The 22,283-nt window shown below is 42.0% G+C and overlaps 1 protein-coding gene across 1 annotated transcript; it reads right to left on the reverse strand.

Moving 5' to 3' along the window:
- Positions 1 to 4,313: 4,313 nt before the first annotated feature.
- LOC121297120 (eukaryotic translation initiation factor 4E-binding protein 3-like) lies at positions 4,314 to 19,009 on the reverse strand. The gene is made up of 3 exons (XM_041223178.1): positions 18,505 to 19,009; positions 10,910 to 11,080; positions 4,314 to 4,832 (listed from the first exon to the last, which is right to left on the reverse strand). Exons 1-3 carry the CDS (start codon positions 18,635 to 18,637, stop codon positions 4,798 to 4,800), a joined length of 339 nt encoding a protein of 112 aa, XP_041079112.1. The 5' UTR covers positions 18,638 to 19,009; the 3' UTR covers positions 4,314 to 4,797.
- Between the last annotated feature and the right edge of the window lie 3,274 nt (positions 19,010 to 22,283).

The raw sequence follows: 22,283 nt of genomic DNA on the forward strand, positions 1-22,283 counted from the left end.
GGCCTGCTGGATGCCTGCAGTGAGGAGGAACAGAAAGAAAAGCATTTCACAGAGAAAGGACCACTATGGGGGGCTTGCTAGACGCCTGCAGTGAGGGGGAAGGAGAAGGGACTACTGTAGGGGCCTGCTGGACACCCATAGTGGCCAGGGAGGTTACTGCAGGGTCCTGCTGGACACCTGCAGTGAGGGGAAGGAGAAAGGACCACCATGGGGGCTTACTGGATGCCCATAGTGGCCAGAGAGGTCACTGCAGGGGCCTGCTGGATGCCTGCAGTGAGGAGGAACAGAAAGAAAAGCATTTCATAGAGAAAGGACCACTATGGGGGCCTGCTGGATGCCTGCAGTGAGGGGAGGGAAGCTGAGAGGTTATAGTTGAGGTCACTGCAGGGACCTGCTGGACACCTGCAGTGAGGGGAAGGAGAAAGGACCACCATGGGGGCTTACTGGATGCCCATAGTGGCCAGAGAGGTCACTGCAGGGGCCTGCTGGATGCCTGCAGTGAGGAGGAACAGAAAGAAAAGCATTTCATAGAGAAAGGACCACTATGGGGGCCTGCTGGATGCCTGCAGTGAGGGGAGGGAAGCTGAGAGGTTATAGTTGAGGTCACTGCAGGGACCTGCTGGACTCATGTAGTGAGGGGATAGGGTTACCATACGTCCAAATTTTTTTTTGTTTTTTCCCCGGACATGTCCTCTTTTTTGGCCTTCCGATCTCTGTATCACAGTAATCCTGATCGCATTTTGACGTTTTGAAAAACCCAATTTCACAATATAATCCTGATCAAATATGGAAATCAAATTACCATAGTTGTGCACAGCATTGCATACAGAAAACTGGAATGTGAAATGTGTCTACAGATGCCTCAACTGTACCCCCCATAGATGGGGATACATTCAGCAGGAATAATAAACTACACAGAGATACAGTTCCTGGCACATTGCTCCAGCGTTGAGGGGATGCGTTCAGCAGGAATAATAAACTACACAGAGGTACAGATCATGGCACATTGCTCCAGCGTTGAAAGGTGTTGTAGCTTGTCTGATGCTGCCACAGTAAACCTGCTGGCTCCATCTTCATTATAGTACTTCTTTACAATGTGAAGAAACTACCTTCAGCTTATTTAAAGAGATTTAAAGGGAATCATTACCAGGCTGTGGTTTTTAATCAGATCTACACCAAAAATCACCTAATCTGCAAAGATTTACATGTGCAGAGTAATTGCTGAAAGAAGTCCATTCAGCAGTTTGTATTTACTCCCACCACCAAGTCAAGGGCAAGGTGACCCGTCCAACTCCCCAGGGGTGTGTAGTACAGCATATTGTATTTGCAATGTTAATAGCTGGCCTCAGAGCCAAGCAAATCAGTGGGGCATTGTGGCAAAGTGGTGAGTGGATACAGGTGAGTGCAGTGCAGAGTGGATTAATCACACTTTCAGGTGCAAGGGTGTTTCATAATAAATGATAATGTCCAGAGCTCGAAGGCAAACGCCAGTAAATAATAAATGTTGGAGTGATATAGCAGTGTGTATCACCCATATTTGTACTCCCCGGGTTTGACCCGCAACCAACCACGCCGTTTCCCGCCCAGGTCATTGAGTTCAGGCACCGTAGCTCCGTCCATTTTCTAGCTGGCCGACTTACACCTACCCACGGGGAATAAAGTGTCATGCTTTTTAGTCCAGGGTACTTTGGTTCCCTTTACCTAGTGCTTTCATAGATCGAGAGGGAGATCTAACACCAAGTATCATTCAATTTCTGTCACAGGCACTTAACGTATTTGATTCATTTCGTCACTGTCAGTTCTCTTAAACTACATATTTGAATACTGCTTTTCTGATCATGCATTTTCCATCAGCTTGTTAAAGCCTTTTGTGCATTTATGTATTCAGTCTTTCTAGGATCCTCATTGAAGACATGGGGTCGCTTCCAGGTCGTTGTCTGTGTCACACTACGTGGCAAACATACCAGTCTTGACTTTGCATCTTCACTAAACATCTACCCTTCACTCCTGGCCTCCTACAGACGTTACATAATACATCTGACTATAATCCAATGCACTTGTGATTTTATACAATCATCTACAGCCCTTCAGGCTGCATGATCACATGACTACGAGGAGCCTCTGTACCTGCATGCACTTGTTAAAAATGACCCCAAGCCCTGCTGATGAGCCAGCCAACACGGGTCTTTACAGCTTATTACCAACCAGTCCAGACAACACAACAGATTACAAGGTTAAACTGCAGCTTGCTGGTAACACATCACAATGGAAAATCTGACAGTGCTATATACCGGTGTGGGCCCATGAAGAGGGTGTGTAGGAATCACAGGTGTGGCCATTCCACAGTTAGGTAATTGGTGCTTATTGGGGAGTGGACACATGTACAAAAGGAGCCAGAAATCATTTTTTTTGTTGGAGGGAGGTAGATGAGTGTTTTTGACCTGTGTGGATATAGTAGTGAACTTTATAATGAAGACGAATGCCCAGACGATATTGTGTTGTAGGACATATTCCCTGAATATGATAATACATGAACGTGTATTAGAAATGTAACTGGATTCATTAATGAAACTGTATGTCTTGAGAAACAGAGCAAACTGCTGTGTCTTGAGAAGGGGGCCTCTGGCTTGCAGACATACTGAACTATGTGACCTACTGATTAAAGGACTGGCGCCTGAACTGGATTAGGTTGAGCGGACAGTTGAATTATGTATAGATAATTCAAACGTGCAACAACAATCGTTTTGATGCAAGGAAGACAAACTAGCAATGTCCCGGTGGAAAAGGACATTAAAACATTAAAGGACTGGGAGTTTAAAGAGGCAAGATACACAATGATACATGATCTTGTGAAAGTAGCTAATTAGCAGAATGAAAAAGACAAAACTGAATTGAACATTTTGCAATCCATATCAAATACTAAACAAGGTGCTGTCACGCTAAGCAAAGCTGCAACTCCGGGACTAAAAACGGAATCAAGACGGGACCTGAAAAGACCAAAGACAAAGCAGCAAGCTGCCAGCAAGTTAACGACCACAAGCAATGAGACTGAGCCCCGGCTGCAGGACTGCCGTAAAACTTACAGCGACTGTTATCAGACAAACCAGTCTGGGTCTGCTGTACACCTAAAACCACAGTATTCAAAAGAAACTGTGCTGTAGCTAAAAGATTCAACGAAGAGGTCAGAGTGGACGGGTGCTGTTGTGGATCTTATACAGAGGATTGGAGCCTTTGTTACAGTTGTTTGTTGAGCTTTGTTGCCGAGTTTGAACCAAAGTGGGATTGAAGACTTGGTTGCAGAAAGGAAAGTTTTGTGCTGGACACTTCAACAGATTGAGTTTCCAAACCAGCAGACCAAAAGTCTAAGCTTCAAGGAACCGTTGAGTATAACTGAAGTTTCCTTTCATGGAACTAAATTAACTAATTGTAACACATTCACTTAGAATTGAACTGTTAATTATTTAGTTTGCACACTTTGCATGTGAAATAACTTTTAGTGAAACTTGATGAAGTAACTATAAGTAATCTACCTCATATTGTTATATGAAGAATTTATTTAAAAGTAAACATGCCATATACTTAATCTATACACCATTAATAAGCTTAATGTGATACATTCTTAAGATTGTATGCATTATCTCAGGTGTACTCTGTGCTTGGAGGTGGGCGTGTGTGTGAACAAGTGACTAGCTAAGTCACAGCCTGCTTGCTTGCTGCTGACGTGGCAGGAGACAGGCGGTGTCATATTTCAATTGGCTGCTAGTCAAGCATGAGTGCAGTGAGGGTTTTTTTAATTGTGTTTTGTGCTTACAGACTAGAATATTTACTTTTTAAATTTTCTTCCTTGTGTCTGCGCGTGAATGTGTTCATAGTAAATCCTTGATCTTTAAATTTCATATTGTTGGTAAGAGAACTAATCAACCCAGATGAACATTAAATAATCAATCAATTACTGAATTGTTCCTAGAGTATTGTTCGGTGTAAACCTTTTGTTTTGGCCCTTGTGCCTTTTTCTTTAATAAGTGTATGCTTTGCGGTTTAAATTGCAGCTTCTGTAGAGACTCAAATTCTGTCTGGTAACATTTTGGGTGGTGACACTATCCTGTCACCACAGGTAAAATTCCCATTGGGGAGGATGCATGAGTTTTACATGTGTTTATTGAAACCTTTATTTCATATTAGTTGCTGAGAAAAATCTAGTGATTTGTTTCTTAAGTAACAGAAACACCTAGGATAACCAATGGAATAGTCTATTATACAAAAAAGAGAAGCACACACTCTTCAGGGAATCATGAAGATCTGAAAAGGTAACAGATGTTTCAGTCTTTTATTAAACAGTTACATGGCAGCACCAAGCTCCCAGACTTCTCAACAGCAACTTACTGCACACAAACAAAACTCTACTGGCTTCACTTCACAGCAGGAGCTGTGAACACCAGCATCCCCCACCCTGAATTGTTTTAAAGATTTACAAAACAAAGTTTAACAGCCAGTACACTTCAATAAAAGACTAGCGTGAACGTTGTGTGTTTTTTGTAAACTTGAATGTATCAAACACATTTTGTTTAAAAAAAAAAACAAAACAACAATGATACAAAATGACTGCGTTAAAAGCAGTGTTTTAAAAGAAAATGAACCAAATTCCCTACCAGCTCCAAACGCTATATCCTACAACATGGTTCCACAGTCCTGTTCAGCTTGGAGCATCAAAAATAAAGAAACGGTTTGCTTGAGACACTAGAAGAAACCTTTAAAAACAGGAAGAAATGCTTCCTTCGCTGCTGGCTGGCTGGCTCTTCACATGTCCATTTCAAACTGGTCACTTTCGTCAGCTAGAAAAAAAAAAAGAAATCAAGTTAGTGCTTCGTTGGGTGAAGACACAGGGGCTCAATTTTAATTACCTAAGCAGTGGCAGATCTAAATATTACCGCCTTTAAATAAAAGAAACACACAATCCCACTGGGGTCTCAGGCAGGGCGATGCACTGTCCCTCTTAGCATCCTTAAATACAAGAAACACAATCCCACTAGGGTCTCAGGCAGGGCGATGCACTGTCCCTCTTAGCATCTTTAAATACAAGAAACATAGCGGAGACAGGCCTGGGATTTAGCAAGATTAGGGACAGGCATATTTAGATCAATACAATAGATAGTGAACAGTTCAGGAGATTCTTCATCTCTAGAAAGTGATTCGGTTTCCACTGGACTGCATACATAGCATCTAGTATGTTTCTAATAAAGGTAGCATGAAGTTGGCAGGCGGTTCTAATTGCTTTTTAGGATACTGATATTCTTGATTCAGTGACTACATTTCATAAATTTAAAGGAGTGGCGTGATCTCCTCAATAAGGTTAGATTGGAAGTCCACACCATTCGTAAGATTTGCGCATATACCGTGATTAAATGAACTCTTCATATAGACCTATTGTGAAATGCAGCAGCCTGGCTCCAGCCTACATTCTCTGATACGCTTGGGATCTATCTATTTTCAGGAAGGTGCTGCACATTAAGCAGCTTTTTCATGCCTGAAGCGCTCTGTACCCACGCAGACCAAGGCTTCAATCTAGATTGGCAACAGTGTGGAGAGACCAAACAGGGCCAAGCCCCAGGGTGGGGATACAAACACAAGTGCTGCTTCCGCTCTGCGGCCTGGAAATTAGCTCTGTATGTCCCTGGCTTAATGTTTTCCTGAACTCAAGCCAAAAGCAAGCATTACCAAAATCAGAGTTACTCTCAAATAGATTCACAGAGTTTCTTCACTAGCTCAAACTGTGCACTGTTCTTCCTATTAATTATAAAGTGCTGTAAACCTTTACATAAAAAGCTAGAAGGGCTGCTGTGGGACTGGACAAAAAGCCCAGCCACCATTAGGAGGGTCTGGAAGGCACAGATTTGACAATCTCAAATATGCAATGTAAAACAGCATGGCATTATCAGGACTGGGCGGGGACACAAATATCTACGTAAAGCAGCTCCTTCACTGCTACAGAGGGGCAGTCAACTTGTCTGTTTTAGCTGAACAGACATCACTCACATGACACTGCTTATTGTGCTGGGAGGGCGTTTGAAATAGCTGAATGACGTTTACGGGGAGGAAAACAACCTGAAAGTGCCATGTTGAAAGCTCCGGCCCCTCCTTCCTCTGAGCAAATCGGGTTCTGATAAACAACAGAGAGCAGACCCCCAAGCTGGGCCCTCCACAGCATGTGACCAAATATCTACGTAAAGCAGCTCCTTCACTGCTACAGAGGGGCAGTCAACTTGTCTGTTTTAGCTGAACAGACATCACTCACATGACACTGCTTATTGTGCTGGGAGGGCGTTTGAAATAGCTGAATGACGTTTACGGGGAGGAAAACAACCTGAAAGTGCCATGTTGAAAGCTCCGGCCCCTCCTTCCTCTGAGCAAATCGGGTTCTGATAAACAACAGAGAGCAGACCCCCAAGCTGGGCCCTCCACAGCATGTGACCAGGAGCAGCAGGGAGGGAGGAACACTGAAATTACACAACTTATTTACACAAAGTTCAGTGCTTCAGAGACACTCCTGTAGAATATCTAGCACTCCACCCAGTTACTGGAGAAGTCTTCCAGCATGGAGTTTTATTATAGGGTCAGAAGTTTGCAGAGTGCTGTAACGCTGCCAGCGTTTGCAGCTCTTCTGTCAGCTACTGCTAAGAGCCAGCACACAAAACTCCTCGCTTTTATTTTGGTTTTCTTCTGCTGATTCTTAATGCAACAGATCACCAGGTGTAGTCTTAGACATACTAAAAGAAACATAATAAATTCAATGGCAAACGTTTTGAAAATAAGTCTCTCATGGTCTTAAACTTTGTGATATTGACTGTTTAATAAATGGAATATATACTATACTCGGTGGCAGCTGGTGGCCAAAATTTTGGGGTGTTCACATCTCGGATGTAGCTGACGGGGTCTGTGGGGGTGATGTCCTGGGGGCCGACCACAGTGGTAGATGCACTATCTAGTGGATCTGTTTCTTGCTGGAAGCGATACAAAAAGTTTGCTCTGCGATGTCTTACCATGGCAACCTTTTCAATTACTTTATTTTTAAGTCAAGAATGTCAGTCATTGCGTCTTTTTCAATTGATAACATGGCTAAAGCATTTAATCGTTCAGTTTTCATACTGTTTCTCAAGAAGGTTTTTATCCATTTCAGAGTTTTGAGTAATTAATAACTATCTTCAGTAGTTTTGTAATCTCCGGAAATGTTTTGTCCAAGTTGTTATATATATATCAGTTCAAGCATACTTAATGCATTTTCAGAACTTTTAAAATCTTTAGTTTCATACACTGTTTTTAAGAATGCATAAAGAGGTCTTTCCAAACATTGGATATGCTTGAACTGTTTCTTCTAGTACACTGTCTGGGAAAGCTAGCTGATACTCATCAAAACGGTCACTGCAGCAATTTTTCAGCAACAAGTGCTTTCTGAAGGCAAACCATTCCTAGGCAATATTCAGTGGTATTTGGGTCTCTTCTTTTTCGCATTGATGGCATGTTCTCAGGGAGGCTGGATTCTAGTGTTCCAACAGATGCTTGGATGCCCTGAATGCTTTCAACAAATTGAGTGACCGCTGCATTAGCATCAACAGACGTGATATTTCTAGCCTGAATTTTTCCATAAAAAATATCCACTTTCAGCATTATCTTTTGGAACAAGTACAGGAAGTACAGAAACTCTCTGTCCAAAACTCTACGGCAAAAACCATTTGCTTCCAGCAGATGTTCCCGCTGTTCAAACACTGTCCTCACTGCTCGACTACAAAAATTCCACCTTTTCTGAGGAGCAGTTGGAAGTCTTTTCTTTACATCTTCATCTAAAACAGCAGTTCTCTTTGGAAAGCGAGGGGAAAATGTTGAAAAACTGATAACTGATTATCACAATAGTAGAGTTGTTTCTCAATTAGTTTTTTAACAGAATAAAAATAAAAAAAATAATAGTTCTGTCTTTCTCTGTGGGATATGGTATGCAACACAAGAAGCTACAGACCTTAAAAAAAGAGCAAGATTTTAGCAAGAATGAAAAAACTTACTAGCAATACAGGTGGAAGAAAAATAATCTTAATGACATTCTCCTTATTACAATCATTAATAGTTGCAAAAGAAATGATACTTTAAGTCTGTCAAAATGGGACTGCAAGCTTTTTTCTTCCCCCTGCTTTATTTACACATTTTATTTATTTAAATGTACTTAGAAACAGTACATAATTACAAAATATGAAGCAACTACTTATTTCAATACATTTAAAGTATTTGCTTTATACACATACTGCTAACTATTCTCAATTATTTTTCAAATAGTCTCCAAAATAAATAAATTATTATTCGCATGTTCCTGCTTTTGTTGTTGTGCTTTTGCCACATCCTGCAGATTGGATGTACATCCTATGGTGCTGTATTTCTAGTAAATATTGATGATTGCACCACACATTGTCACAGCATTCCTCTCCCTGTGACGTTAGGATTTTAATACCATTGCAGTTCAGTAAAAGTTGTGCACAGCAATTGAATGCGAGGGGTAATTATGCCTTGGTAGCATCAAGAGAAAAAAACAAAAAACAAAAAAAGAAAAACCACAGCATTTGCAACAAGCCTAGCAAGTTTAACATACTACAGGAGCGTTACTAAAATATATATTCCAAACAGATTACAGTACCTTGGAATGTAAACTATATAAACTAGACACAAGTTTACGAAAAACATCATCTTTTTTTTTTAAATTCAGTGACAGCATTGCAAGATGCATTGCATCTTGATAATAATACCGTACCACCTAACCTTCACTAGTCTGTAAAACACAATGTAAAAACCCCGGCCTAAAACAACATCATATAATAATAATAATAATAATAATAATAAAAATAATAATAGTAATGTTGATTTACTTATCACAAATTGCAAAATATTAACGATACGATTATCACGAATATTCGTAATCACGATATATCGTACTATCGAAAAATCGTTTCTTCAATAGTTTCCATGGCCTGGTCAGTCTTTGAAACAAAACTTACCAGTCCAAGAAACACACAAGGATTAGATGATGATGTTTCATCATGACCTCACAGGACCAATTCAAAAGCTCCACAGAACTTTATACACTCAATGATGCGTGTATGTATGTGTCGGTTTATAGACACTTCTTCATTGTGCTTCTTTATGGTGTTTTGGTAAGCACTGCCAAGTTGGACAGCAATATTCACTCTACTTTTTTTTTTTTTTTTTTTTTTATGAAACCTCATGCTTCTTTGAAGGACAGATGTTGCAGGTCTGTAACATGCTGCATCAGTGTCACTCCAATCCTTAGCAAAAAGGATTCAAGGAAAGCAAAGCAGTGCATTGTGGCTTTCACTTGCATAAACCCATGGCCACGGCTTATACCAGGACTTGTTAAATATTCAAGTGTATGCTCATCCTCTGTCACTGTTCACCTGCACTAATTTTATGGGAGGTCTGCTGGGTCCCAACCTTTTAATTTGGAGTTTCTGCACTTCCTTTTATTGAACACATTGAGAGACTCCCAGCCAAAATGTTTGTCACTGAACTAAAAACTATGACTAAGACTAAGAGTTACAGATGCTATTACCAAATCTGTACATTTTTATGCTAACCAGTTTTGAACAAAAGTGAAGCGTGCACAGATTTCCTGTCTAACCTGCAGCCAACCCCAACATCCTCACACCCGCCCTGTCTGTGCCTGACCTGCCTCCTCACACCCAGCCTGTCTCTGACCTGCACCCTCACATCACACCTGTGTGACCTGCACCCAGCCTGTGCGTGACCTCCACCCTGCCCCCCACACCCTGCATGAGCATGACTGGCACCCTGCCTCCTCACACCCAGCCTGTGACTGACCTCCACCCCCACATCCCGCCTGTCCCTGACCTCCACCCTGCATCCTCACACCTTGCCTGTGCCTGACCTCCACCCTGCATCCTCACACCTCGCCTATGCGTGACCTCCACCCTGCCTCCTCACATTCAGCCTGTGTCTCACCTGCCCCCTCACACCCTGCATGAGCATGACCTCCACCCTCACATCCCGCCTGTGCCTGACCTCCACCTTGCATCCTCACACCTTGCCTATGCTTAACCTCCACCCTGCATCCTCACACCTTACCTGTGCCTGACCTCCACCCTGCCTCCTCACACCCCGCCTATGCGTGACCTCCACTCTGCCTCCTCACATTCAGCCTGTGTCTGACCTGCCCCCTCACACCCTGCATAAGCATGACCTACACCCTCACATCCCGCCTGTGCCTGACCTCCACCCTGCATCCTCACACCCTGCATCCTCACACCTTGCCTGTGTCTGACCTCCACCCTGCATCCTCACACCTCGCCTGTGCCTGACATCCACCCTGCATCCTCATGCCTCGCCTGTGCCTGACCTGAACCCTACCTCCTCACACCCCGCCTATGCGTGACCTCCACCCTGCCTCCTCACACCCCGCCTATGCGTGACCTCCACCCTGCCTCCTCACATTCAGCCTGTGCCTGACCTCCACCCTGCATCCACATACCTTGCCTGTGCCTGACCTCCACCCTGCATCCTCACGCCTCGCCTGTGCCTGACCTGAACCCTGCCTCCTCACACCCCGCCTATGCGTGACCTCCACCCTGCCTCCTCACATTCAGCCTGTGTCTGACCTGCCCCCTCACAGCCTGTCTGTGCCTGACCTCCACCCTGCCCCCTCACACCAGTCCTGTGACTGACCTGTACCCCCACATCCTGCCTGTGTGACCTGTATTCCGCCTGTGCCTGACCTCCACCCTGCCTGGCCTGCCCTCAGCCCCCTCGCACCCTGCCTGTGCCTACCTGCACCCTGCCCCCTCACACCCCGCCTGTGTCTGACCTGCACCTGCCCCCTCACACCCTGCCTGTGTCTGACCTGGCAGGTCCTTATCGGGCTCCTCCTCTTTCAGCTCCTCCAGCTTGGATAGGGGGGGTTGCTGCGTCACAGTTACCCCCGGGATCTGCGGCAGGCAGCAGGGGGGAGTCCGAGCGAGCGGAGAGTTCCGGCACTCCAGGAGAAACTTGCGCTCGTAAATGATCCTGGTCCCTGAAGAACGGGGGGGGGGGGGGGGGGGGGGGGGGTAGAACTAGTAGAGGTTAAATACACGCAGAATGATTCTAGGAATAGGTTCTGTTCAGGGAACAGAACACACACAATCACTTATCACAAATGTACTTTAATGAGGACTACTGGATATCACTTGGGCTCAGAAGATTGGGACAGGCTTATCAATTTTTTTGTTAAAGGTAAAATACTGTCAGTGTTACAATGGTTAATTCTAAAAAGTATCTTGTCCAAGATACTTGTCTGCATCCACATGTTGTACAATACTAGACATGCTCATAGTTTTGAACAAGAACTCAATGTTCCCTTCAATACATACAGTAAACTGAAAAACACAACAGAATAAATGCGCAGGTCGCTCACTGACCCTGCTGGAAAGGCTAGCAGATAAGAACATAAGAAAGTTTACAAACGAGAGGAGGCCATTCAGCCCATCTTGCTCGTTTGGTTGTTAGTAGTTATTGATCCCAGAATCTCATCAAGCAGCTTCTTGAAGTATCCCAGGGTGTCAGCTTCAACAACATTACTGGGGAGTTGATTCCAGACCCTCACAATTCTCTGTGTAAAAAAGTGCCTCCTATTTTCTGTTCTGAATGCCCCTTTCTCTAATCTTCATTTGTGACCCCTGGTCCTTGTTTCTTTTTTCAGGCTGAAAAAGTCCCTTGGGTCGACACTGTCAATACCTCTTAGAATTTTGAATGCTTGAATTAGGTCGCCACGTAGTCTTCTTTGTTCAAGACTGAACAGATTCAATTCTTTTAGCCTGTCTGCATATGACATGCCTTTTAAGCCCGGAATAATTCTGGTCGCTCTTCTTTGCACTCTTTCTAGAGCAGCAATATCTTTTTTATAGCGAGGTGACCAGAATGTACATGTGTTTCCTTGAATCCCAACTGCGTTCAGTTTGAGAATTAATCTTTTGTGCGGGACTTTGTCAAAAGCTTTCTGGAAATCTAAATAAACCATGTCATATGCTTTGCAATTATCCATTATCGATGTTGCATCCTCAAAATAATCAAGCAAGTTAGTTAGACACGATCTCCCTTTCCTAAAACCATGTTGACTGTCTCCCAGGACCCTGTTACCATACAGGTAATTTTCCATTTTGGATCTTATTATAGTTTCCATAAGTTTGCATATAATAGAAGTCAGGCTTACTGGTCTGTAGTTACCTGGTTCAGTTTTGTTTCCCTTTTTGTGGATCGGTATTACGTTTGCAATTTTCCAGTCTGTCGGTACCACCCCTGTGTCAAGAGACTGCTGCATGATCTTGGTTAGCGGTTTGTAAATTACTTCTTTCATTTCTTTGAGTACTACTGGGAGGATCTCATCCGGCCCAGGGGATTTGTTTATTTTAAGAGCTCCTAGTCCCTTTAGCACCTCTGCCTCAGTTATGCTAAAGTTATTTGAAACTGGATAGGAACTGGATGCCACTGATCAACACAAAAAAAGTCCATAATGTCAAAATGAAAAATAAAATCTACAAATTGTTCTACATTAATCACAAATTTAAAACAGAAAATAATTGATTGCGTTAATATTCACCCCCTTTGCTATGACACACCTAAACAAGCTCTGGTGCAACCAATTGTCTTTAGAAATCACATAATTGGTTGAATGGGGTCCACTTGTGTGCAATTAAGGTGTTTCACATGATTTCAGGTTAAATACACCTGTCTCTGGGAGGTCCCACAGTTCGTTAGTGTATTTCCTAACAAAAACTACATCATGAAGACGAAGGAACATTCAAAACAAAAATCTGGAATAAGGTTCTTCAAAAGCACCAATCAGGGGTAGGATATAAGAACATTTCCAAGGCATTGAATATCCCCCGGAGCACAGTAAAGTCCATTATTAAGAAATGGAGAGAATATGGCACAAGTGTAAATCTGTCTAGAACAGGCTGTCCTCAAAAACTGAGTATCCGGGCAAGAAGAGCATTAGTCAGGGAGGCCACCAAGAGGCCCGTGGCAACTCTAAGGGAGTTACAGTCTTCCACGGCTGAGCTAGGAGACACTGTGCATATGGCAACAATAGCCGGGTGCATCACAAAACTGGCCTTTATGGGAGAGTGGAAAAAAAGCCATTGTTGAAAAAAACTCACATCAAATCTCAGCTAGAGTTTGGCAGAAGGCATGTGGGAGACTCTGAGACCAAGTGGAAGAAGATTCTATTGTCTGATGTGACCAAAATAGAGCTTTTTGGCCTCAACTCTAAGCGCTATGTTTGAACATAAGAACATAAGAAAGTTTACAAACGAGAGGAGGCCATTCGGCCCATCTTGCTCGTTTGGTTGTTAGTAGCTTATTGATCCCAAAATCTCATCAAGCAGCTTCTTGAAGGATCCCAGGGTGTCAGCTTCAACAACATTACTGGGGAGTTGATTCCAGACCCTCACAATTCTCTGTGTAAAAAAGTGTCTCCTATTTTCTGTTCTGAATGCCCCTTTGTCTAATCTCCATTTGTGACCCCTGGTCCTTGTTTCTTTTTTCAGGCTGAAAAAGTCCCTTGGGTCGACACTGTCAATACCTTTTAGAATTGATGAGGCATCATTGTGAATAGCTGATGAATTCAAGAGACAAAGCTACTCAAACACACTCAAGCACAAAACATAGGCCCACCCAGCTAAACTTCCTGTGTAAGGGAAGCAATGCTACCAGATCAAATCCATTAATAACCAGCAGAACTAACTGTTAACTGTTTTTCAGCATCATATTAAAATGTCATTTGAAGTCAGACATCCCAGGTGTTGACCAGTTTCAGTCACAAGCTATTGCATCAAGCTGGTATATCTCCCCATAGCATAGTACAAGCGGTCTTCTTTCACAGTGGAATGTGTTTATCGTTCCCTGCATTCGTAAACATTGTATGAATGTGGAAGCACAATCCTACTACAAGAGGCATTCGATGCAAAGGAATGTGCTGGTAGACAGTGTGAGCACTCTGATAAGCCAGGTCACACACACACACACTATAGCACTCACTGCTGTGGTTCAGTGTTAGTTCTGTGTATTGCTGCATGAACAGTCACACTTCTTGTTTTGAGGTGCTGAAGATAGAAGTACTCCATAGAAAAATAGACTTTGAATGCTGATGTAACAGCGCTGTGGTATTCCCTGTAAAATATTATGAATACAAACATTTTATTTGGTTGACATTTAGTTTTGCTTCTGAGCTGCTCCCAAGCTTAGATAAAGTCAAGCTGTGAGCATAGCTTGGGAAACTATATTTACAGGATCAAAACAAACTGGTGGTTAATGGGTTATCTTCATACGTGTGATCGAGGCTGTTCATCACATACTGAACTATATATATGCTATGAGAAGCGTCAGAATCCGGTCAATCTGAAGTTTTGCCAGTAAATGTCAACTAAGGTGGTAAGTCTGCAATTATGAAGAAACAGATTGCGTTGCAGACATTTACTGGTTAATCTTATGATTTACAGAAGCTTATTTGTAAATACAGGTATGTCATTGAATAATTATTTACTCCTGCATATAAATTGTCAATTAACAAAATAATCATTAATGTCGAACAATATATGTATTTCTGCATACACGTTTTCCTTTAACAAAAGAATCACTAATGATCTTACAGTAATGCACAATTGAGCAATTTAAACTAGTTCAACATGGCACTGAACAATGCTGTAATCCACTTCTGTAGAAAAAACAACATTCTGGTACATTTGCATACAATTCACAAAGGTGCTGAAGGACATTGTTGTACTCCAATAAGTAGTTTGATGAAAATAACATTCTGTTAAATGCAAATGAAATCATTTAGGACCTCAGTTTTTTTTTAACAGAATTTTTTGGTTATCACACAAAATGCCACAGACAGGCAGCGAATAAATACTTATTGCTGCATGACTCTTGTGGCACTTGGAGTACAGACTCTTAAAGCATTACAATGCACGAAAGCGATTAGACAGACATTCAGTCACTAGCCAAAGGCACTTGGTTATTCTTGAGATTTACTGGTAAAATGTCTGAAGTAAAGCGTATATTCAATATTCAGACTTTTACTGTAACATCTATACTCTATAGAAGAATGTTTAAAACTCCATGCGTGCCAATGTTGTTCACAGAATTCCAGATATTCTCTGAAAATGTTTCACTTGGAGGAGATGGCATTGTCTCCCGCGATGGCTGGCAGCAAGTGTGGCTGAACGGGACTTGTTCAATGAAACAAGAGCCTCCAGTCTGTTCCACTCCCAGTGGCTCTGAGCCAGGGCCAGCCTGCGTGTGCTCATGTTTTCTACATTTACAGCAAATCACAAGATAACAGCTTAAGGGCTCAGTGGTGTGGGGGCTTACTCAGTGCTAGGAGGGGCATGAAGGGCGTCCCCTAGGTCCTGCCCACAATCAAGAGTGAGTGGCAGTGTGCTCAAGGCAGGTCGCTTGCAATGCAGTACAAGGAAACTTGCATGGAACTTACTGCACTACAGTCAGAAATAAAAGAACTGTGTATGTATTATTTATTTATGTTTCATATTTTTATGTGAACAGGGAGCCAAGTTGAGACCTCCAATCTAATTTCATGTGTAACCTGTGTGGGACTGAAATCCAGCCCCACAGAGGTGAAGTTCATTGTTTTCTATTGAAGTAGCCCCTGTGACCTCACCCATATCAGATACTCCCGAGAATGACAGAAACAAGATGATCGGGTCAACTGAACAGGGTGGATGACAATTTACATATTTTACAGACAATAATATACTGAAGTCTCAAATGAAAGGTGAAATTTGATTTTCATAGCATGTGCCTTATTTGAATGGTATTCAGATCCTCCAATGTTTACTGTGAAGAGCCAAGTGTACAGCTATTAGTGAGGGATGGGGAGAACCCTGCTCTCTCCCGTCAGCCTGTTCACAGTACAGACCTATCAGGAGGGGGAGAATCCTGCTCCCTCCCTTCAGCCTGTTCACAGTACAGACCTATCAGGAGGGGGAGAAACCCTGCTCTCTCCCTTCAACCTGTTCACAGTACAGCCTTTCAGGAAAGGGAAAACCCTGCTCCCTCCCTTCAGCCTGTTCACAGTACAGACCTATCAGGAGGGAGAGAACCCTGCTCCCTCCCTTCAGCCTGTTCACAGTACAGACCTATCAGGAGAGGGAGAACGGTGCTCCCTCCCTTCAGCCTGTTCACAGTACAGACCTGCTGCCTCCCTCCAACCTGTTCACAATATAGACCAGCTCCCTCCCTCCCTCCAGCCTGTTCACAGTACAGACCAGCTCCCTCCCTCCCTCCAGCCTGTTCACAGTAGACATGCTCCCTCCCTCCCTCCAGCCTGTTCACGGTACAGACTTGCTCCCTCCCTCCAGCCTGTTCACAGTACAGACCAGCTCCCTCCCTCCCTCCAGCCTGTTCACAGTACAGACCAGCTACTGCAAGATCGGGTCGGATCGGGGCGGCTTCCTGCGGCCACTTGCTGGCTTTTGTGAATTGCATGAAAATGGAATTGAAATTTCAGGGCACTTGTGCTAAAAATAAAGCAGCGCCACCCAGCAAATGGCAATGTGTGAAGAATGCAAAGAATGGAAAGGGTGGATTAAGACTTCAAAATGACAAATGTGAATCGATATTGAAAATACCTTATAGAATAAACCTTAATTAAACTGGGCTCAGGCTAACCTTTTTTCTTTGTTCTATCTTGAGTCTCCTCTTATAAAAATGAGTAACTCCTTTGTTTATGGTTAGGACTTCTGGTCTTTACTAATTACATTTTTCTGTGGTTTTTGTTTATTGCTATTTTTGAGTTTTACATAAATCTTTTCTTTTCACTTTTTATACTGTATGCAATTACTGTTTTCGGTTACTTTCTGAAATTCTTTGCTGCTTTTTTTTTCTGTCAACAATGTATAATAACTCGACAGGAGTTGCACACTTCAACCTTCTTTCCTTTGCTGTCGTCCACAATGAAATCCTTATGCACAAAGCCATATTCTTGGTATTTGTGTTTAGACATTTTTTTTACATTTCGCAACAATTTGCAATTCTAAACTCCACGAGCATGTAAATATTCCCTATTGAACTGTAATATAGCTTTAAATCTCAGGAGCAAGAACAATGTTCTGTTTCTAATTGCAATCTTGTTTTAAATCTCGTAATTGTGCTACAATCCTCCAATAAAAATGTAGGAATTTGATGCGACTTATTAGTGGGGTCGGTTTAAAGTATTCAGAACGAATCAATGATAGGTACAAGTCAGGAAGGCGGGACATTGCCCAACTGCACTGGGAAAGGTTTTTTTTTTTTTTATATACTAGGTGTATTGTTCTCACCCACACCCCACCCACCAGTGTTTCTCCAGTGTTTATTGGATATACACACATTTTATTTATTTATTTTCTGTATCAGGGGTGTTATCAGATTTTTACTGGTTAAAACCAAAAATCAGAAACCCTATTTATAATACATGATTTGACAGTGTAAAAACAATATTTTTGTAAGTCAACAAAAAATAAGTTGTAGTTCCCATGATAACCACCAGGTTCAGCACTTGTTATCTTTTCTATGTAGGCATTTCAACACAACTTGTGGTTAGTTAAGTATTGTAATGCACAGTAGAGAAATTAGTGCAAACAAAGTTTATCAGCCATTTCCCTAGTTTCCATAGTAACATATAATCGGAGATTAAATCAGATAAAGTTACAGAAAGATAGATTAAAAAAACAAACCAAAAAAAAGAAGCATTTTACTGTTTCTATAAAAAAAGTAACCCAAACTAATTTGAACTCAAATATATTAAGAAAACAGTTGTGGTGAAAAACGAGGTAAACGTTCTTAGTCCTTTTCTAAACAAGACCAGTGCGACTGTGTTGCATAATCCGCCATTCACTGGCTTTCACAGAAGGCAAAATGTAAATTTAGAGCAAAACGTCCACGTGTTAGAGATAAATGCAGCACCTCAACACAGGCGCACCGAGCCCAAAAAAAGCAAAGAGAAACTTTGAGAAAGTAATCGTGTGCAAAACTGCAAAAACTTCGTTCCCCATAGTCATGTGGGGGAAATACGAGTACATTTTCTGTCGTGTATACGTTCATTCAAGCACCAACTTTAACGAATCTCCAGGAATTATTATAACTCATAAATAGTATGTATTTATTAACGTTTAAAAAGTATTTTCTCTAAACGCCCGTCCCTGGCAATGTAAACACACACTGTTCAGAATGCGCATAAACGAGCAGATACTTCAATGCACCACAATTAAAGTAATCGTATTATACTTTAATATTTTGCGCTGGTGGTATTTTCAGAACATAAGCACGCACGTAGACAACAAGCTATCACGTGGTTTTATGTTACTGTATTTGTTACAAACTTCATACGAATCGCCGCCATAAGATAACATTTCGAAGAGATACGTGTTTACTTGCACGGTGCGCAGGATGTCTTCTTACCTCCTGGAGTTGTGGAGAACAGGGTTCCTCCTGGCGTTGAGCTGAAGCGGTCTGGGAGCTGGGTCCAGTCTTTCACATGAACAACTCGGGTCGGAATAGGGCAGCTCTTCCTTTGCTGGCAGTTTGCAGACATGCTGGTTATTCAGAACTTTTCATACACAGCAATATGTATATATATGTATATATATATATATATATATATATGTATATATAGTTTTTTTTTTTCTTTTTACAAAAAACAGACTTATTTCTGACATACAATGTATAAGCAAAACCTGCGTTACGGTAAAGAAAAACGGAGTGTATTGCTAGATCAAGCTACGATATTAAAATGTTGGTAAGCGCTTGCAATCTCTTGCTAAACTAATCAGCTTCCCTTACTGTTAAATTAACTGTCGAACTATGCTATAGCGGCGCGCGTACACAGACTGCTCAATCCATTACAGTTAGCAGCAGCAACAACAACAACAACACTGGGCCCCTGAACACTGCGAGCCAGTTGGATTTTGTGGGCGGGCTCCTAAACCGTGTCTCAGCTGCTCCTTCGTGCTCCATGCAGGACAGAGCGTCCATTCCCGGGTGGGGGTGGTATAGATAACTACTCTTAACATGTATATAATCACTCTGTTAAAACCTAACACAACAAGAAAGATTTCACATATTTTTTTTTTATTATTATTTAACAGCTGTACTACATCCAGTACTATATCAACACATCTGTAATTAAAAAAAAATAACATCTTAGAGTTTTATTAAACTCAACAACCAGTTCCTTTATCTCTTTTTCAGTTGTTTTGTTTTGTATTGTGGAAACACGAAGGAAAAAAACAGATACGTATAATTGAAGTAGACTGTAAACCTGAGTCTATTCATTATCTGAAATCACTTTGCAATAGCCATGTAGCCTCCTCCACTTTACTATTCTCATAAACTTCGCTATTGGTAGTTTGAATCATCTCAGCTGATGGCTGAAAGGTATACCACACCTTCTTGGCCTGTCATAATCCAAACTTCATATTCAGTAGCTGCTGAACTGTGCTGTCAAGGAGATGATTGTGCTAAATCCTTACTCAACCTCAGCGCTAGTAGGGGGTAGTGACAGTACAGTCAGCATGAAGTCTGACAATCTGCAGTCAGAAGTGTACCTGATTCATTTCTCAAACCACCAGCCTTCACCCAACACTCTTTGGGAGCTGACCCTGCTCAACAGGAGCACTAAGTTATGGCAGTATAACATCCACTGATCAACTGGCTGCTCCTTGCCTTCACAAATGCAGGAAATCTTTCCAGCAAGGGGAAGCAGGACCCAGGTCTATCAGAACATGTAGAGATACTATATGTTTAATGAATATATAAACATATAGTATCACTGCATGTTCTGATTATATATATATATATATATATATATATATATATATACACACACAGTGGCTTGCGAAAGTATTGACCCCCCTTGGCATTTTTCCTGTTTTGTTGCCTTACAACCTGGAATGAAAATGGATTTTTATTTGGATTTCATGTAATGGACATACACAAAATAGTCCAAATTGGTGAAGTGAAATGAAAAAAATAACTTGTTTCAAAAAATTCTAAAAAATAAATAACGGAAAAGTGGTGCGTGCATATGTATTCACCCCCTTTGCTATTAAGCCTCTAAATAAGATCTGGTGCAACCAATTACCCTCAGAAGTCACATAATTAGTTAAATAAAGTCCACCTGTGTGCAATCTAAGTGTCACATGATCTGTCACATGATCTCAGTATATACACCTGTTCTGAAAGGCCCCAGAGTCTGCAACACCACTAAGCAAGGGGCACCACCAAGCAAGCGGCACCATAAAGACCAAAGAGCTCTCCAAACAGGTCAGGGACAAAGTTGTGGAGAAGTACAGGTCAGGGTTGGGTTATAAAAAAATATCTGAAACTTTGAACATCCCACGGAGCACCATTAAAGCCATTATTAAAAAATGGAAAGAATATGGCACCACAACAAACCTGGCAAGAGAGGGCTGCCCACCAAAACTCACGGACCAGGCAAGGAGGGCATTAATCAGAGAGGCAACAAAGAGACCAAAGATAACCCTGAAGGAGCTGCAAAGCTCCACAGCGGAGATTGGAGTATCTGTCCATAGGACCACTTTAAGCCATACACTCCACAGAGCTGGGCTTTATGGAAGAGTGGCCAGAAAAAAGCCATTGCTTAAAGAAAAAAATAAGCAAACACGTTTGGTGTTCGCCAAAAGGCATGTGGGAGACTCCCCAAACATATGGAAGAAGGTACTCTGGTCAGATGAGACTAAAATTGAGCTTTTTGGCCATCAAGGAAAACGCTATGTCTGGCGCAAACCCAACACCTCTCATCACCCCGAGAACACCATCCCCACAGTGAAGCATGGTGGTGGCAGCATCATGCTGTGGGGATGTTTTTCATCGGCAGGGACTGGGAAACTGGTCAGAATTGAAGGAATGATGGATGGCGCTAAATACAGGGAAATTCTTGAGGGAAACCTGTTTCAGTCTTCCAGAGATTTGAGACTGGGACGGAGGTTCACCTTCCAGCAGGACAATGACCCTAAGCATACCGCTAAAGCAACACTCGAGTGGTTTACGGGGAAACATTTAAATGTCTTGGAATGGTCTAGTCAAAGCCCAGACCTCAATCCAATTGAGAATCTGTGGTATGACTTAAAGATTGCTGTACATCAGCAGAACCCATCCAACTTGAAGGAGCTGGAGCAGTTTTGCCTTGAAGAATGGACAAAAATCCCAGTGGCTAGATGTGCCAAGCTTATAGATGCATACCCCAAGAGACTTGCAGCTCTAATTGCTGCAAAAGGTGGCTCTACAAAGTATTGACTTTGGGGGGGTGAATACTTATGCACGCTCAAGTTTTCTGTTTTTTTGTCTTATTTCTTGTATGTTTCACAATAAAAAATATTTAGCATCTTCAAAGTGGTAGGCATGTTGTGTAAATCAAATGATACAAACCCCTAAAAATCCATTTTAATTCCAGGTTGTAAGGCAACAAAATAGGAAAAATGCCAAGGGGTCAATACTTTCGCAAGCCACTGTATATACATATAGCTTTCAGCAATCCTTTTTCAAGAAATGATATGCTTTTTTAGCAGTACTGTAATGTACTATCTATAACAAAAACATTGTCAATGTAAAAAAACAAGTTAGAAAAACACAACAGCCATTTAAAGTGGTGATATAAAACACAAAAGCCCAAGTTAGGAGAAGCAATTGGGACAACCTTGTCAAGCATCAAGCAAATAGACACAATTGGAAAGGTGCTGGGGCCCAACATTCACACAATTGTTGCTTCTAACTTGTCTTCTTTTTTTGATCGCTCCACTTCACATTGAAATACTCATTCCCTTGTCAGCTGAATAAAGATGCTAAGACACATGTGCCAAAGAAAGTGCTCAACACAGACTGGAGTGTTCTTGGTTTTCCTTACAAGCACTATTACAGAGAGAAAGACAGTCAGAGAATGGATTAGGCATCATCACAGGCGCAGACAACTGTGCTTTGGGTAGACAAACTGACAACATGCAGGTAAGGCACAGGTAGATCAGGGCACACATGGACAGACATTTAGCTCATACATACAGGAATAGCTGAAAGAGCATGAAGCAATATATTTCCAACAATGAAGATGATGAACAAGACCAATAATGGCAATGAGTGCAAGGGATAATGAGAATCCAAGATAAGTGTATGGGAAGTCGTTGATGGAGCAGTGAGGTCGCAAGCCCTGCACACGGGTAATATGT

The sequence above is a fragment of the Polyodon spathula genome, chromosome 22 (assembly GCF_017654505.1).
Source record: "Polyodon spathula isolate WHYD16114869_AA chromosome 22, ASM1765450v1, whole genome shotgun sequence".
Lineage (NCBI taxonomy): Eukaryota > Metazoa > Chordata > Actinopteri > Acipenseriformes > Polyodontidae > Polyodon > Polyodon spathula.

Excerpts from the sequence above, each read along its gene's own strand:
- LOC121297120 (XM_041223178.1), bottom strand. The coding sequence starts at position 18,637 with ATGTCTGCAAACTGCCAGCAAAGGAAGAGCTGCCCTATTCCGACCCGA. Across the intron at positions 11,081-18,504 it reads GTTCTCCACAACTCCAGGAG|GGACCAGGATCATTTACGAG; the intron begins GTAAGAAGACAT and ends CCCGTTCTTCAG. Across the intron at positions 4,833-10,909 it reads GCCCGATAAGGACCTGCCAG|CTGACGAAAGTGACCAGTTT; the intron begins GTCAGACACAGG and ends TTTTTTTTCTAG.